We start from the raw sequence: 17990 nt of genomic DNA, 5'->3' as shown, positions 1-17990 counted from the left end.
TGGAAGCAGAGTGCCACATCCTTCTCTGGTGGAGCAGCTGGTGGGTTCAAACCGCCCATCTTTTGGTTAGCAGCCCAGTGCTTTAACCACTGTGCCACCAGGGTTCCTAAATCCACATATAGATCAATATAATTCCTATAGCTACAGTTCCCCCCTGCCACCCCACCCCAAAAGGCTCAACTTTCTCTCCATGGTTTCAAGGAGAGAACTTATTTCTTAATCCCAGTTAAAGAAGCAACCAAACAGAAAAGATCAAAGGTACACTGGGCATAAACTGAAGCAATGCTTTATTGAAACCACAAAGCACCAATTCAACAAGGCATTGACACACAGATTTAACAAATGTCTCTTTGAACAGAGATGCAACAAGCCCACCTTTTCAAGTTCTTAGAAACAAGGACTCAAACCAGGAATCAAGCAAAGCATCAGAACAATTAAAAAAATATTACACCATCGTGAAGGGATATATATGTATATATAAAAATATTCTGTACCAGGAACAAGGCTTTTTGAACTATAACCCTTGGTGAATATCTTCAGAAACAATTATAAATACAAACCATAAAATGAAAAATGCTTTCTTCAGAACCAAGGAACGAATTTAAACGCAAGTCTATGCAGAAAATACCATTACCCCCTGTAAAGCTAGCTGAATATGGATGGATATTCCCAGTACACAACAGGGTTCTCTTTTCAGAGCTACGGTTCTGCTCCTGAAGGGGTCATGATGTGTGCTCATTTCAAACATCACAGCATATCCCAATGAAACCTTAATAAGGTCAAGTGAAGGACCCTCTATAAAAAAGGGTGTCGGCAATTCCATCCAAGTAACACAAGCTCTAAGGAGCAGAGGAATTCAAGGAAGACAGCAATTCCTTTCTCTTTTCTCCCCCTCCCCAAGTTTTCTCATTTTTAATCTTCTTAAGTCTGTAACCAAAAGATGTTCATTTCATTAATTTTGTTAAAGGGTTTTGTGTAAGCAATCTATGAAGGAAATCCTTATGATTTCAAAGCCTTTGTGGGGAGGGGTGTCTAATCATGTCAAAGATCATGCTATCTGATAAACTCCATAAGAAAAACCATCCTGTCCACATTGTGTCCTTGCTCCCAGGCTGAATCCAGGTCAGCAGATGGATTGCCTAGTCTATCCAATAGGATAACGTTTCATTTGATTGAAATTCTTTACATATACACATGTATGTATCCTGTTTATAATGTTTCAGCACATGAAACTAAATTATGTAATTATTTATTTTTTGAGGTCTAAGACCCCAATTTGACTCCACTATGAAGAGTTGTTCTTTAAATGCTTTGTCTGCAGAGGTTTTACATGATACTCGTAGATTTTCAGGGCAGGCCCCAATTTTAACTGAAGTCCTGTCAACACATCATTCCTTGTCATCAAGAGCAGGGATTTTCCGTCAATTTCCTAAAATAGAAGCAGAGGATATAGCCAACACTTAAGTTCAAGGATAATGAAGAAAAAAGTCTTTCTTTTGAAGTTCCATGGAAAACCCAAAGAAAACCCAAACCCACTGCCATCGAGTCGATTCCAACTCATTGGTCAGAGTAGAACTGCCCCATAGGATTTCCAAGGCTGTAAATCTTTACAGGGGCAGACTCCCACATCTTTCTCCCATGGAGTGGCTGGTGGGTTTGAACAGCTGAGCTTTCAGTTTCGCAGTTCAGTGCTTAACCACCGCACCACCAGGGCTCCTTTCCAAGAAAAAAGTCATAGCAATTTTCCCAAGCTAAAAACATTTCATTTTCAGTTGCCCAAAATTTAAGAAAGGATCATCTATTTTTATCTTCCATCTTCTACTTGTATTTTTAAATTACATACAATCCATAGATGATCTTGTTTTCAAACACAAATACCACGTCTTAAAAAACTGATCGCAAGCTTAGAGCACGTACCCTGAGGATCAAAAATGTTGCTTCCTAAAGGAATAACACTTTCTTTTCCTAAAGGCAGAAATAAATAGGCAAAAAAATTCTGCATACGCTTTAACATTCTTTTGCTCTCAAAGAAGAAACAGCAAAAATGTAATCAGTCTTCTGTCTGAAGTTGATATTTTCCTTACAAGTGTTCTTATGGAACTGGCATAAGTAGCAAATTTAACAAAAAAAAAAAGTCCCAGTTCTGTATGCACTTTTTATTTTACATTATTCTTATGATTCCTATTATTTTTTCCTACTTTATTTATGGGTATTGCAAGAGTTAGAAGGAGATTATTGATATTCTGCTGTGACCTGGTGTCTAGGCTTATAATTCTTCCCTCATTTTTTTATTGGTTGCATAGTTCTTAGAATCAGCTGTTTCTTAATTGCAGTTTCACAGGGTATTTAAATATCTGAAAACATTGTTGCTAAATGTTCTTTGTAATTATCCCAGCCTCAAATCAAAGACAAGTTAGATTTGTGATTTTTTTAAAAAACTTTGTTCTTGAAGACAGAATGCCAATTCACGTAAGAACAAGGAGCACCCAATATGTCCAAATTGATACACTGGACTCCAGAAAAACACATACACACACATTAGCTTGAATTCAGCTGTCATGAAAGTCAGAAGAACAGAACAGTGTTTGTCCATGATGCCATGTAATAAAAATTAATTTTCATTGATTTCATTCATTTCTACACTTTGGGAAACCTCTCTGAAGCAGAAACCAAACTTTTTTAATCCCCCCTGCCCCCACCCCCGCCCCCCACACGAAGAAAGAAAATGTAGCAAACATCTTGAGTCTTTTTTATAACATCAACTGCTAAAAAACTATTTTGAAGTTTCAGAGATGGATTTTTCTTATGCTGCCTTTAGAGGCTCAGGACTAGTGCTTCTGATAGCTACAGCCTCCCATGGGAGAACAAAGAAGTATTCGCTGTCACAAGCAAGTACACCATGTCCCAATAGATAGCACTGTAAAATGTGTAGAGTAGGTAATGTGACAACATATGTGGTATATGTTGCATTTTTATTTGTTGAAAATTATTAGGAAAAGTAAAGTTTTGCCTGTTTAATTTATATATAAGGCTTTTTTTAAAATAGTTTTTGTTTTTCTGGGATACACTGTTATTCACTCATATGAACAAAGATTACAAAGACAATGCAAAAATACAACAAATAACAATAGTGCTGAGGACAAAAAAAAATTAATTCCTAAAACAGCTGTATAAATTAGAAAAGGTAGAGATTACCATCCTTATTTTATAGGCAAACCAAGAATCAAGCAAGAAGTTAACCTAAGATAAAAATAGTTTATCTTAGTTTACCAAAAAAAGAATAGCATAGGATTTGAATTCTCATCTGCCTACAGCCAAAGTCAGTGTTTCTTTTCATCACTCCCTCCTGCTTCTCTTGACACTCAGAAGTTAAGTATATGCTGTCTAGCTGGTCAAACTGGGACTTAGGTTTCCTGGTCTCTACAATGGGCGTTGGAAAAACTACTCACCTTCTTTGAGCTTGTTTCTTGTTCTTTAAAAGGAAAACCATCTTGCCTCAATCTCAGTATCAACCTCTCTATGCGAAGAGCCCCTACCACATCCCTCTCTGTGGATCCTCAAGATTCCAAATATGGTCGTGACAGGCAGAGGCCCTGCCAGCCACAAAATTTCCTCCCCCACCCCCCAGCCCCATTCTTCTCCGAATCCACTCTCCACACATTTCCCAACCAGAGGTCTTCACTCCAGGTACTTTGGAGACTACAAAGCTTTGAGGCGAAGTAAAAACGAGCTTCTCATGAAAGAGATGAGGACTCCAAATACATAAAATGGTTTAAAACTTTTGGTAAGGAAGTACTGAATGCTAAATGCCAACTTATTTGTGTAATTGTTTACTGTACGGGGAACGTGAGCTGATTCTTAGGGGACCTGGGTTTAAGAGGCAGACCAGCTGTGCATGCTTGGTGAGACTCGGCACACTTGTTCATGATTTTACGCACATACCTCTGTACCCACCTCCCCCACTGACAGACAAGGGGACACAGCGTGCAACTTCAAAAAATACCCATTTTTGACCCTAGGCAAGTCCCTTCCTCTTCTGTTTCCTGGGTGAATATTGTGGGGATACTGGGTTTCTGAAAGGATTCCATGAGATACTGCTCTTGCAAATGTTCCCTGAGCTATGAGTTATACAATCTCTTGGCATCATCCCTTCCATCATCTGACAGGAATATGCTCTTCATTTCACTTGTAAACCATCTAACACTAACCAGAGCAGAAGAACAGAAATTACTTTGAACTGGTCTATGGTGTTTTTGAGCTTTGGAAACCTTTATTTTGTCAGCTACTAGAAGACAAAAGTCACACATTAATTTGAGAGACAACTATTCAAAACCATAGCATACAAAGGCTGACAGGGCAAGAGTGAGCAATTATTTAAGGACATAGGAATTGACTTTTCAATCCTGAAGTATTTTTTTCTACTTGTTGTTAGGTGCCGTTGATTTGGTTGTGGCTCATAGCAACCCTGTGTACAACGGAATGATGCTGAATGCCACCATATTTTTGTTATTGTTTTCTCCCTGCAGTAAACAACTACAAAAATAAGGTGGCATTCAGCATTTTTCTACTTAGGCAGCAAATAATCCTAAAGTTCACCCGTTAGTGAAAGCTGCAGGTTTGAAGGATGGCAGAGGAGCTTTTGACACCTGGAAACAAGCACAGCAGCAGGTGTGAAGGCACTGTGAGGCCACAGCGATCTGAATTATAGCTTACTTCAAGGCTCATGCTGTTAGCCTGAGCGCTGAGGTGCATACTGCCTCACTTGGAATGTTTAAAAAAAATAGTAAAGCCCTTCCTGCTCCCCATTTTTCCTTTGCTGTTGTTTGCTCATACTGACTACATATTTTAAACAGGCATCAGGAAGGGATGACACCACTTTCATTTCTATACCGCAAGAAAATCCTTGACTGAGATGTGAGTTTTTTTTTTTTTTAAATCTCTGCAGGCAAAAATCCTTCCACAACTCAGCATTTTTGTCAAAAACCAAGCATGTCTGTGAAAAATGCTGAGATTTGGATTTTACTTAAGACAAAATGGAAAATCATGTTTCATGCTCCGATTTGATTTTTCTTTTTGTTCAGGAGACACACTGCAGTTCACCTCAGACCAGCGCTGGTGAAAGAAAGCTCCATCTGTATATTTCCATTTTAGAATTCTTGAAATGCATATCGTTCATTCACACTTGCAACAAAATTTTCCTTTTAAACCATGACTACAGCAGCTCAGATATATGGGAGTAGAAGTCAGAGTAATGGGAATGTGAGATTTAGGGCAAGACAGACTGCAGTCTGAATCCTGTCTCCGCAATTTACTGTGTAAATTACTTAATAACTTCCCTGGGCCTCAGTTTGCTTACTTTTACCCCCTGAAGGATTTTGGAGATTGGAAATGATTCATGTAAAGTACCCAGCTCAGTGCTGACATAGAGGAGGTACTCAATGACTATTAAGTGAAAATGTATAGGCTTTCAAAGAAAAGGAATGTGTTCAGATCCCAAATCTGCCTTCTGCTCCCTTTCTGGACATGTGCTCAGTGTTTGAATACTATCCCTTGCCAGAGGGATGCATGCATACTGTTGTTCAAGTTTAGAAAATTTAACGAGATTAAAAAGGTTCAAAGACTACAAAAAAGCATTTGTTTCATAAAAATGACACACACAAGAAAATCCCTTGATTAAGAAAGCTAATAATCTGTTACATAATTTCAACAATAGATTGTGATGCAAAGGAAAGCCAAATCTTGCCAAAGAGTCAGCATGGGACTAGTGATGGGACTAGAATGACCACGGGACTGAAAGGGGAAGACAGAGGTTCTAATGCTATCTTTGCCAGCGGCTTCCTACAAAGAGCAACTCCTCTGAACCTTAGTTCGCTTATTAGTAAAAATGAAAGAATGGAGTGTGGCCAGTTCCACCCAATTAAAAAAAGAAATCCCATGATTCAGCATGCATATCATATTAATGCCAAAACAGAAAGATAATTAATTCACATCTCAGGGATCCTGTTTACACTTCTGTGTTAAAGGATAATCATCTGTTAGCATCAGTGAAACTTTTTACATTGATTTATCAGTTGATTATGTAAAAACATTTACCCTTCAAGTTCCTGTTGGGTAATAACGTACAGAATGTTTGCACAGTTAATAAGTCCCAGCAAGGACTCATGCATTTGAAGTAAGGTTTAGAGATGACAGGTGTAAATTTCCAATGAGGGCAACGGTCTAGATTTACAAATAACAAATGAGTAAAATCCATAGATATTATAGCTCAGTAGATAAGCATGTGCCTTAGAGTAACACACTAATTCACCACTTATTAGGTGGAGCCTGGGGCATGTTACTTAATCTCTCTAAGCCTCATTTCCTTATCTATATGGGGCAAGGGATAGCTACTGTATTTCAGTGCTGAAAGGATTATTGAGATAATACATGTTAAGAATTCCCGACATCTACTGAGCACTCAATAAATGTTAGCTATTAAGAAAAACGTATGAAAAAAAAAAAAAAACTTAACCCATTTAATTTTTACCCTTCCTCTATGCCAACATTACTCTATACCTAGGTAACTTTCAACTGAGTGTGACTGGGATATGGTCCATTGGAAATGTAAGGAAAGAAAAGAGGTTGAGGTGGGAAGGGAAGAAGCAAAGAGGCTAGGAAGCAGAAAGAGTAGATATCAAGAAACAGGCGATCAGATAACAGCAAGATATGGGGAAAAATTCAGAGAAGTCAATAGGATTTATGATAGGGCACTACAACTGACTTAGATAGCCATATCTGTGGCAACATCTCCACTGTTGCTAATACAGAGTGGGAAAAAGAAATCTCAAATTAGAGTGAGAAGACTGGAAACCCAACTCTGCTGCTTGTGTCAACATCTGGTCCGTTACTCCCCTCCTCTGTGAAATGAGAGGTTTGGACTAAAGTGACCTCCGTCTATTTTAATTCAAAACACTTAAAGATTCTAATTATGCCTTTGATAAACACCAAGACTCACCAGCTTTATATGAAACTCTTCCTGTTAAAGAACACAGCAGCAATTGCTTAGCACACAGGTGGAGGAATCTAATGAAATATTCTTTCTTTTTCCATTTCAGTCCTCCCCCTTACATTTTCTAGCACTTTCTTTGTAACAACTCTCTTGCCATTCACTATCTGGCTACAAGTGGTGACCAGTCTGAAGTTTCCCATTCCACTGCTCACAAAGGGTACAAATGTCGAGGAGGAAGAGGGACTTGGTCCCGAGCCCAGGGATACAAAAGTGGAAAATCCTGTGTCTAACACAGGGGTCACATTAAAGAAGGAGTGGAATCTCCTGGCCCTATCCACACGGCCAGTAGAAAAATAATCTCTTGAAAAGAGGTCTTCATCTTCAAAGACATTCTGAAAGATGCCATGAAGCCTCTCAAAGAATATTTCCTCCTCCAAGTGGTTGTCCTCTCTGCTGTCTCCTCTATTTTTCCTTTTCATCAGGTTCCCTCTGGACTTGTCATAGGCATTTCGTTTCTTGGCATCAGACAAGACTTCATAGGCCTCTGCTACTTGTTTGAATTTCTCCTCAGCTGCCTCTTTGTCTTCTGGGTTCTTGTCTGGGTGTACTTGTCTTGCTAATTGGTGATAGGCTTTCTTAATATCAGAGGAGGAAGCATTTTGAGGCACTCCAAGTACTTTGTAGTAATTCGCCATGTTTCTTTACAAGGCCTTCCCTCATAAGACAAAAAGATTATTTTCTGAAGAATTTCCACATAACTTTGGAAAGAAAGATGATGAGCTATTCAAGTCCCTTTGAACCTTGTCACATAATTCTTGGGATGAAGTCTTCTGTGGGAGAAATTCCTCTTTTGGTGTATGTACCCTCCACACTCCCCCACCCCCACCCCCACTCCCCACTGCCGGCTCTCTGTAGCTCATTGTGGGTGGAGTGACTATGATCTCAAAATTCTCAGCCAATGACTCTCATCTGATGTTGCACTTGCCTTGCGAGCCTATTGGTGGAAAATTTGAGACGGAAAATATATATATTGTAAAGGCTTTACCTGGTTTAAAAATTCATGCTAAGCAGCTTGTTAACAGAGAGAACTATCTGTGTGGTTCAAAAAGGAGTCTTTACCTCATCTGTTAAAGTAACAGTCACACTTAAATCAGATACAAAATCCATTTTGACTCATTTTGAGGGCTAATGCCTTCAGTGACCTAATGAGTATCACTTTGTGTTACTCAATACTTGCTGCTGGCACATGGTGGATGATAAAGGGCCTCTATTAACCTTCACTTTTAGAAACTGGTCCTATAACATTTTCAACCAGAAGAGTCGTACCTCTGAAACTCTGAAAGTCCAATATCCTATTTATTCTCTCACCCCCATTAAACCCACTTTTTCATTTCAGCTCCACTTTCTCAGGGCTATAAGTTCCCTTCAGACTCTTTTGTACCAAATCTGAACCCAATAACTGACCACAGAAACCTTCCTTTAATTAGTTCTTTTAAATCCTTAGGATCTTAATCTTCCACTGCACCTACTCCACAACACCCCATACAGGTACAGTCTAGCAATCCAGCTTCTCTAACTCCTATACCTGGTACTGCTGGAAAAAACAAAATCAAGTAATCATGAAGATGAAACACTATATATTTGCAGTGTACCAATCATAGTTCTACCATGTGTCTGTCAGTTTGTCATACTGCAGTCACTTTGCATGTTGCTGTGATTCTGGAAGCATTGTCACCAGTATTTCAAATACCAGCAGGGTCACCCATGGTGAACAGGTTTCAGCTGAACTTCCTGACCAAGAGAGACTAGGAAGGACTTGGCAGTCTACTTCTGAAAAAACTGGCCAGTGAAAACCTTATGAATAGTAGCAGAACATTGTCTGATACAGTGACAGAAGATGAGCCCCTCAGGTTGGAAGGCACTCAAATAATGACTGAGGAAAGGCTGCTTCCTCAAAGTAGAGTAGACTTTAGTGAAGTGGATGGAGTGAAGCTTTTAAGACCTTTATTGGCTGATGTGGCATGACTGAAAATGAGAAGAAACAGTTGCAAATATCCATTAGTAATTGGAATGTGGAATGCATTAAGTATGAACCAAGGAAAATTGGAAATCATCAAAAATGACATGGAACACATAAAGATTGATATCCTAGGCATTAATGAGCTGAAATGGACTGGTATTGGCCATTTTCAAATAAGACAATCATATGGTCTACTATGCCGGGTGTGATGGTTAAGATTGTGTGTCAACTTGGCTGGGCCATGATTCTCAGTGTTTTAGTGTGATCACTCACATGACTGAATATACTGTGAGTAGCCAATCAGATGAAAGGGCGTCTCCTTTGGGGTGTGGCCCATACCTGAATATAAGCAGACTTTCTGGCTTTTTGCTCACTCTAGATCCTGTGGCTGCCTCCTGTCATCTCATCTGCGGTTCCTGGGACTTGAGCTGTCAGCTTATCTGCTGAACTTGGGATTTGTCGATCATCACAGCCTATCAGTGGAGCCCTGTTCTCTGACCTGCCGATCTTGGGTTCGCCAGCCCCTGCAGCTACGTGAATCAGGAGAAACCTTGTGGTCTTGCCTGCTGTTCTTGGAATTCTTCAGCCTTTGCAGCCCGTGAGCGGGAGCTCTGCTCTCTGATCTGCCAATCTTGGGCTCGCCAGCTTCTGCAGCTGCGTGACTTGGGAGAGGCCTCTACCCTGATCCACGGACTTGGGATGTTCTAGCCTCTACAATTGCATGAGCTGTTTCCTTGATATAAATCTCTCTCTACATATATATTTATACACTTCACTGGTTTTACTTCTCTAGAGAACCCAGCCTAAGACACCGGGAATGACAAATTGAAGAGTGATGGTGTTACGTTCATCATCTAAAAGAACATTTCAAGATCTATCCTGAAGTACAACGCTGTCAGTGACAGGATAATATCCATAGGCCTACAAGGAAGACCAGTTAATATGACTATTACTCAAATTTACACACCAACCACTAAAGCCAAAGATGAAGAAATTGAATATTTTTACCAACTTCTGCAGTCTAAATTTGATCGAACATGCAATCAAGATGCACTGATAATTACTGGTGATTGGAATGCAGAAGTTGAAAACAAAGAAGAAGGATTGGTAGTTGGAAAATATGGCCTCAGTGATGGAAACAATGCCAGAGATCACATGATAGAATTTTGTAAGACCAACGACTTCTTCATTGCAAATATCTTCTTTCAACAACATAAACCCTCAGGTTGACTATACACGTGGACTTCACCAGATGGAATACACAGGAATCAGATCAACTACATCTGTTGAAAGAGACAATGGAAAAGCTGAATATCATTAGTCAGAACAAGGCCAGGGGCTGACTGCAGAACAGACCATCAATTGCTCACATTCAAGTTCAAGTTGAAGCTGAAGAAAATTAGAACAAGTCCAGGAGACCCAAATTACAATCTTGAGTATATCCCACCTGAATTTAGAGGCCATCTCAAGAACAGGTTTGATGCATTGAACACTACTGACCAAAGACCAGACGAGTTGCAGAATGACATCAAGGACATCATACATGAAGAAGGCAAGAGGTCATTAAAAAGACAGGAAATAAAGACAAGATTGAAGTGGATGTCAGAAAGACTCTGAAAGTTGCTCTTGCACACACAGTAGTTAAAATGAAAGGAAGAAATGTTGAAGTAAAAGAGCTGAACAGAAGATTTTACAGGGCAGCTTGAGAAGATGAAGTATTATGATGAAATGTGCAAAGACCTGGAGATAAAAAACCAAAAGGGAAGAATACACTGGGCATTTCTCAAACTGGAAGAACTAAAGAAAAATTCAAGCCTCGAGTTGCAATACTGAAGGATTCTATAGGGAAAATATATACTTTTTAAATTTATTGTGCTTTAGGTGCAAGTTTACAGCTCAAGTTAATTTTGCATACAAAATTTATGCATATATTGTTTTGTGACATTAGTTGCAATCCCCACAATGTGACAGCACACTCCCCCTTTCTACCCCAGGTCCCCTGTGTCCATTCAACCAGTTCCTGTCCCTTCCTGCCTTCTCATCCTGCCTCTGGACAGAAGCCACCCATTTGGTCTCATGTATCTGATTAAACTAAGAAGCACGCTCCTCACGTCTGTTATTTTTTGTTTTATAGTCTTGCCTAATCTTTGTCTGAAAAGTGGGCTTCAGACATGGTTTCAGTTCTGGGTTAACAGAGCTTCCAGGGGCCATAATTTCGGGGTTCCTCCAGTCTCTGTCAGATCATTATCTAGAGGAAAAATAGTAAAGAACACAGGAAGCATCAAAAGAAGATGGAAGGAATACACAAAGTCACTGTACCAAAAAGAAGTGGTCAAGGTTCAACCATTTCAGGAAGTAGCATATGACCAAGAACTGATGGTACTGAAGGAAGAGGTCCAAACTGCACTGAAAGCACTGGTGAATAACAAGGCTGCAGGAACTGACGGAATACCAATTAAGATGTTTCAAAAAACAGATGCAGTGCTGGAAGCGCTCACACGTCTATGCCAAGAAATTTTGAAGACAGCTACCTAGCCAACCATCTGGAAGAGATCCATATTTGTATCCATTCCAAAGAAAGGTTATCCAACAGAATGTGGAAATTATTGAACAATATCGTTAATATCACACATGTAAAATTTTTACTGAAGGACATTCAAAAGTGTTTGCAGCAGTACATCAACAGGGAACTGCCAGAAATTCAAGCCAGATTCAGAAGAGGATATGGAACAAGGGATATCATTGCTGATGTAAGTTGGATTATGGCTGAAAGCAGAGAATACTAGAAAGATGTCTACCTGTGTTTTATTAACTATGCAAAGGCATTTGACTGTGTGGATCATAACAAATTATGGATAACATTGCGAAGAATGGGAATTCCAGAACTCTTAATTGTGCTCGTGAGGAACCTTCAGATTCTTAGGTTTGTTAGGCCAAGAGGCAGTCATTCGAACAGAACAAGGGGATACTGTGTGGTTTAAAGTCAAGAAAGGTGTGCGTCAGGGCTACATCCTTTCACCATACTTTTTCAATCTGTATGCTGAGCAAATAGTCCGAGAAGCTGGGCTATATGAAGAAGAACGCAGCATCAGGATTGGAGGAAGACTCATTAACAACCTGAGTTATGCAGATGACACAACCTTGTTTGCTAAAAGTGAAGAGGACTTGAAGCACCTACTCATGAAGATCAAAGACCACAGCCTTCAGTATGGATTACACCTCAACATAAAGAAAACAAAACTGGACCAGTAAGCAACATCATGATAAACGGAGAAAAGATTGAAGTCGTCAACGATTTCATTTTACTTGGATCCACAATCAACACCCATGGAAGCAGCAGTCAAGAAATCAAACGATGAATTGCACTGGGCAAACCTGCTGCAAATGACCTCTTTGAAGTGTTAAAAAGCAAAGATGTTACTTTAAGGACTAAGGTGTGCCTGACTCAAGCCATGGTGTTTTCAATCACCTCATATGCATATGAAAGCTGGACACTGAATAAGGAAGACCAAAGAACGGATGCCGTTGAATTATAGTATTGGGAAAGAATATTGAATATATCATGGACTGCCAGAAAAATGAACAAATCTGTTTAGGAAGAAGTACAGCCAGAATGCTCCTTAGAAGTGAGGATGACGAGACTTCACCTTACGTACTTTGGACATGTTATCAGGAGGGACTAGTCCCTGGAGAAGGACATCATGCTTGGTGAAGTACAGAGTCAGCAAAAAAGAGGAGGACCCTCAACAAGGTGGATTGACACAGTGGCTGCAACAATGGGCTCAAGCATAAAAATGATTGTGAGAATGGCGCAGGACCGGGCAGTGTTTCCTTCTGTTGCACGTAAGGTCGTTATGAGTCAGAACCAACTCAGTGGCATCTAACAACAAGGACAACAACAGCAACAATCTCTGTTGTTTCAGCAGAATACCTCAACAATTCTTTTATTTATCAGCTCCCTTTTCCATTCCCTCTGGTAGCCAGTCTTACCCTTTATTCCTCTCCTCTAGTTTTGTATTAAATCTCTACCTATCCATGTCCACTCCCAGCAAAGGAACTTGCCTCTTGTTTAGCAAAGGAAACAGAGGCTGTCAGGAGCTCATACAATGTGCCTGAGGACAAGGGCAGTCTTATCTATATCTGCACACATCCTCATATATGATCTAGGCGTACAGGAAGATATCCCTGTCTCATTCAGTATGAATCTCCCCATACTCTTTCCATCTCATCTCTTTCCATATCCTCAAAGACTTTGCTTCACTTAACTTGCCCCAATTTCCAGTAATTTTAACCCGTCTAATACTTGTGGCTACTTTCCTACACGTAAATAAGTTTTAGTGTCTCTTCTCTTAGACCCTCATGCTTATATGACCCTCCAGCTACTTGCTCTCTCTCTCCGTTTGCCTGCCTCCCACTCACTCCTCAACTTGTAGTCAAGGGTCCTCCACTTCCCAAACAGTCCTCCACACTCCTCCCCCAACTTCACTGAAATTCCATTGGCAAACTTCACTGTAATCATATTACTTCCAGATCTGATGACACTTCCAGATCCCGCTGGACTTCACCTTTTTTGAGGTATTTGTTCTTATTCACTGTAGTGGTTGAATAGTGTTCCCCCAAGATTCATGACCACCAGGAATCTCAGAATATGACCTTATTTGGAAATAGGGTCTTTGCAGATGTAATTAGTTAAGGAACTCAGGGTGGGTCCTAAATCCAATGACTAATGTTCTTATAAGAGAAGGAGAGGACACCAAGAGACACACAGAAAAAGCCATGTAACACCGGAGGCAGAGTCTGAAGTTATGCTATCACAAGCCAAGGAATACCTGTGGCTACCAGAAGCTGGAAGAGGCAAGCAAGGATGCTCCTCTAAAGACTTCAGAGGAAGCATGGCCCGGCTGACACCTTGATTTTGGACACTAGCCTCTAGAACTATGAAAGAATAAATTTCTGTTACGTTGAGCTACCCAGTTTGTGGTACTTTATTATGGAAGCCCTAAGAAGCTGATATACTGACCATTTCATTTTTCTTGAAACTCTCTCCTTCATTGATTTCTGTAACCTCTCTTACTGCTTCTCTTCCCACCTGTCTGAGTGTTCCTACTTGGTTGATTTTGCTAGCTACCTTTCTTCCCCTAATAAATAAAACCTTGGTGTTTCCCAGGGTGCTGTCCCTGGCCCTTTTCTCTTCCCCTTCTAAATGTCTCTCTCATTCTCAAGCACTCTCAGGGCTGCTAATGATTCTCGTATCTCTGTTTCTGGGTCTCATTCTTCTCCTGAGATGTCTGCTAGATATCTTCACTTAGATGTCCTACAGGGCTCTCAAATTTAATGTGCCCCAAACTGTGCTCATTATATCTCTTTCAAAACTTTATTTCCAAAAACTTGCTGGCCATCCTGGTTAATGGGGCCACCTTACAATCATCCAAGCTGAAGACCTGGCAGCCATTCAAGGCTCTTTCCTTCCAGTGCTGGCTCTATGGCAGAGAAGCAAGACAGGACAAAACTTCACCCTCCATTGTCAATCATCCACTAAATTCTTTTGACTTTCTTTCCAATACTTTCTAGTCAATCTCTTCCTTTCCATCCCTAGCAGGACTATTACGGCAGCTTTCTCACCTTCGGTCTCCTTGTTCTCCAAGCCACTTTCCATACTGCAACTAGATTGATCTTTCAAAAACACAAATCTCATCATGGCACCACCCACTTAACATCATTTAGTGGTTCCCTGGTGCATTTCAGGTAGTCTCTCTTCTGCCAGGCAAACCAGACTCTCTGTCATCTGGACCCCTGTCTACCTTTCTGTCTTATTCCTTGGCATTCCCTGCTCCACACCTCTTACTCTAAGCAGATCAGTTTTGCAAGATAAACCATACTATTTCATATCCCTATGCCTTTGTATTTGATCTTCTCTTTGCCTAGAATCTTCTGTGCTTCCCTCTAGTACCTGTAATGGTTTCTGGTGGTTTGGGGATGGCCATTATTTTATTTTAATAATTTTATATTTATTTTAATGAGCATTAGGAAAAGCTATAACAACTATGGAAACAAATGAATAAGTGAATAAGCCAAAGATGTGCCACATATCTGGCTGTCATATAATGTCTTATAACTTCTTTCATTTCAAAGAAATGATGTAAGCAACCATTTGGGCTTTTTAGTTTCTAGAAATGTGTCTTCTTTCAATCAAAAATTCAGAAGGTTCCTTCCTAATAAATTTTATATTCATTTCTCTTGGCTATTTTCTTATTATTAGCATTACCTGTTGGCTTGTTAACTCTTTTCTCAATTTTCATGGGCTGAAAGGATACATCAGCAGAATTTGAGTTGTCACTTTTCCTGTTCATTATACTATAAAATATTTTAAGCATTTCAGTAGCCTCCAGTTGTGAAGAAATAGTCAAGTTTCAAAGCACCTTGAATATTTTCAATACTCAGTATTATTAAATGCTGATAAAGTAATAAATGTTATTCCTAATCTGTGGGGTTTTGATCCGTCTAATTTAGAGTTAGACTTGCCATGAAGCTAACGAAACTTAAGCTTCACTTAGCAATTTTGTATTCATAGTTTTGTAATTTTTTTGCCCCACGGATGTCCCTTAGAATTATATAAGCTTCAGGAACCACAAAACCTGGATTTGTCCCTGGTTTAATTAGAAATATTCATCCAGAATTACCTTACTTGAAAGACATCTGGCCATGACTTATGACACTATACTCAGGGCTGTTCTGATTGCCCTCCTACATTACTGCCCCATTTTGAAGTACTGTTAATTGACAATTTGTAGCAATAAGAAAGTTTACTTGTCTCTATTAAGTCAGTAAACTTATCAAAAATTAGCAATAAATCATCTTAAAAAAGTGCCTATCTTTGCATCTCAAATCAATGATTTAAATAACCAGTTAGGTATTTTAGAGTAAAATATTGTTCTCATTTATGTGGTTTTGGAAAGTAAGGAGATTATAGAGTAAAATTAATTTGTCACTATAAGTTGTATATTACTTTAGCATGATCCTCTGAGGAAAAAAATTATCTCAAAATACACATTGTTCTAGAAACAAAATCACTGATGTCACTCACTTGTAAGGTTGAGGAATCTGAACAATATAAACTATATGACATTAATTGAACGGCAGATCTCTATCTCCATCTTCTTCATATACATTTGGAGAATGTGTTTAAACAGATAAAGACATAGAAATTAAGTGAGTACGTTACAAGAGGCAGAATTGTCTTTGTGACCTACAGTTAGGGTCTGGTTTGGGTGGTGAAGTCACTCTACTGGATTGTCAGAATTCCTTAACTGGCAATTAAAGCACTGCCAATAGATATGGATTCATATCAGATACTATGACTCACTTAGCTCTCAGAGTTTAAGAAAGTAAAACTTATCCTGAAAATTCTCTGTGAGATAGGTGAAGATGTTTTTGAACGAGGAGAGTCAAAAGTTCTCTGTTAAAACTAAAGTTCTTAGCAAAGTCAAATTCCTGAGGTACCTTTGACCCCTGAAAACCAGGCAACCCAAATTCATGGGCAAGTGCCAACTTTTTGTCATCTCTTCACAAAAATTCAAACATCCTCACAAAAAATACAAAATCTCAAGTGGTTTTATACCCTATGCCATGCATCACAATCATAGTTCAGCAGAACCAGTTTCAAGATAGCATTTTTTGACTCAAAGCAGGAGGCTGAGCAATAGTATGTTTGTTAAACTCAGCATTCACTTTATAGAAATCTGAGTCCTAGAAGAGCAAACTTTGCAGGATCATCCAGTGACTAGGAGTCAATTAGGAGAAAATAAACTAGGAGTCATGACTCTCGCTTATGTCCTTCACCATTGGCCTAAAAGGTCTTTCTGCTCAAAGAAGACACCTGGGAAAGTAGCCATCACGCCACTGTGTCTGCAGGAAAGACCTATTATTGGAAATAGAGATGGTACTGGCGGCACTATAAACACTCATTGCTTTCTCTAGTAAGGGTTCTCACTGCCTCTTGTGCTTAGGGGCCAGTGAACCTAGTTGAAGCACCATGTTAATGAGGCCAGTGGACCGGACTCCCCACTGGACAAGCTGTTTCACATGGTGAACAGTTGCAGCCTTAATGACACAAACCACATGCCAACTTGAGGGAGAGTGACATCACTGTTCATAAAAGGGGACTGAGTAGAACAGTAATACAACCCAAAGCACACACACTATTGACACTGGGGCCCTGGTGGTGGGGCAGGAAAGGAGGTGAGCAGGGACTTAGGCCATCCCACTGATGGTTCGTTTGGCTTGTAGTTGTGGGTCCCACAGACGACTTAGAAGAGGTTTCGCCAGCGGAAACTTGATGAAGATGATTGTGCTGCTTACACAATTCAAGAGTGCCTGCACAGAGAAAAGGAGGTTGTGCAAAGATTACCAGCTGAATTCAGCTGCCTCCCCATGCCACAGGAATATACACCACCATTCCTACCCTTCGGACAAATCTTGCTGAATGGCCTAACCTCTTCCAAGGGGCACATTGTTAGCAAGCCAGAGCTGAATCTCGTTGCTACAGCAACACAGCATCCAGTAATGTTTTGTGAGACCAGAATATGAAGACAGACACTCTCCCGAAAGCTGGCCCATCTGATGGTGGATGCATCTGGCAGCAACTTCAGTCATGAACTCATGCAGCATAAGCCCCCCACATCACTGGCAACCATGCTGCCCTTTAGGGCCTGCCCTTTTCAGAAGCATTTGGGGGATGCTCTCTATCCCTGCCCTACTCCCGTACAATGGCAGGGCAAAGCCTTCCCCAGGAAGATTTAAGGATGTGGCCATTCTAATTGTTTCTCAACTGCTGTGATCTAGAAGACGTGCCAGGGCTGTGTTTAGGTTGGACATGGTCTGCAGTCTTCCCACGCAGGATGTTTTGGGTGAATGACTGCTGACTGCTGAGCAGACTTCAGGTTCAGTGCCAGGAAGATCCTTGGAGTTGAAACATGGAAGGCC

General features: G+C 40.1%; 1 protein-coding gene and 1 pseudogene across 2 annotated transcripts in view; both read right to left on the bottom strand.

The window, feature by feature from the left end:
- Nucleotides 1-270: 270 nt before the first annotated feature.
- SAMD13 (sterile alpha motif domain containing 13) overlaps nt 271-17990 on the bottom strand; it is a 46202-nt gene continuing 28482 nt past the window's right edge. For both annotated transcript variants that reach the window (XM_004369104.1, XM_004369103.1), the window contains exon 4: nt 271-1429. In XM_004369104.1, the coding sequence (XP_004369161.1) occupies nt 1286-1429 (144 nt within the window). In that variant the 3' untranslated portion in view covers nt 271-1285. The remainder of the gene's footprint in view (nt 1430-17990) is intronic.
- Nucleotides 6939-7724, bottom strand: LOC111820585 (dnaJ homolog subfamily B member 6 pseudogene; annotated as a pseudogene).

This window comes from Trichechus manatus, unplaced genomic scaffold (assembly GCF_000243295.1).
Source record: "Trichechus manatus latirostris isolate Lorelei unplaced genomic scaffold, TriManLat1.0 scaffold00003, whole genome shotgun sequence".
Lineage (NCBI taxonomy): Eukaryota > Metazoa > Chordata > Mammalia > Sirenia > Trichechidae > Trichechus > Trichechus manatus.
The sequence above is the reverse complement of the archived record's forward strand: the minus strand, read 5'-3'. Positions and strand labels throughout refer to the sequence as shown.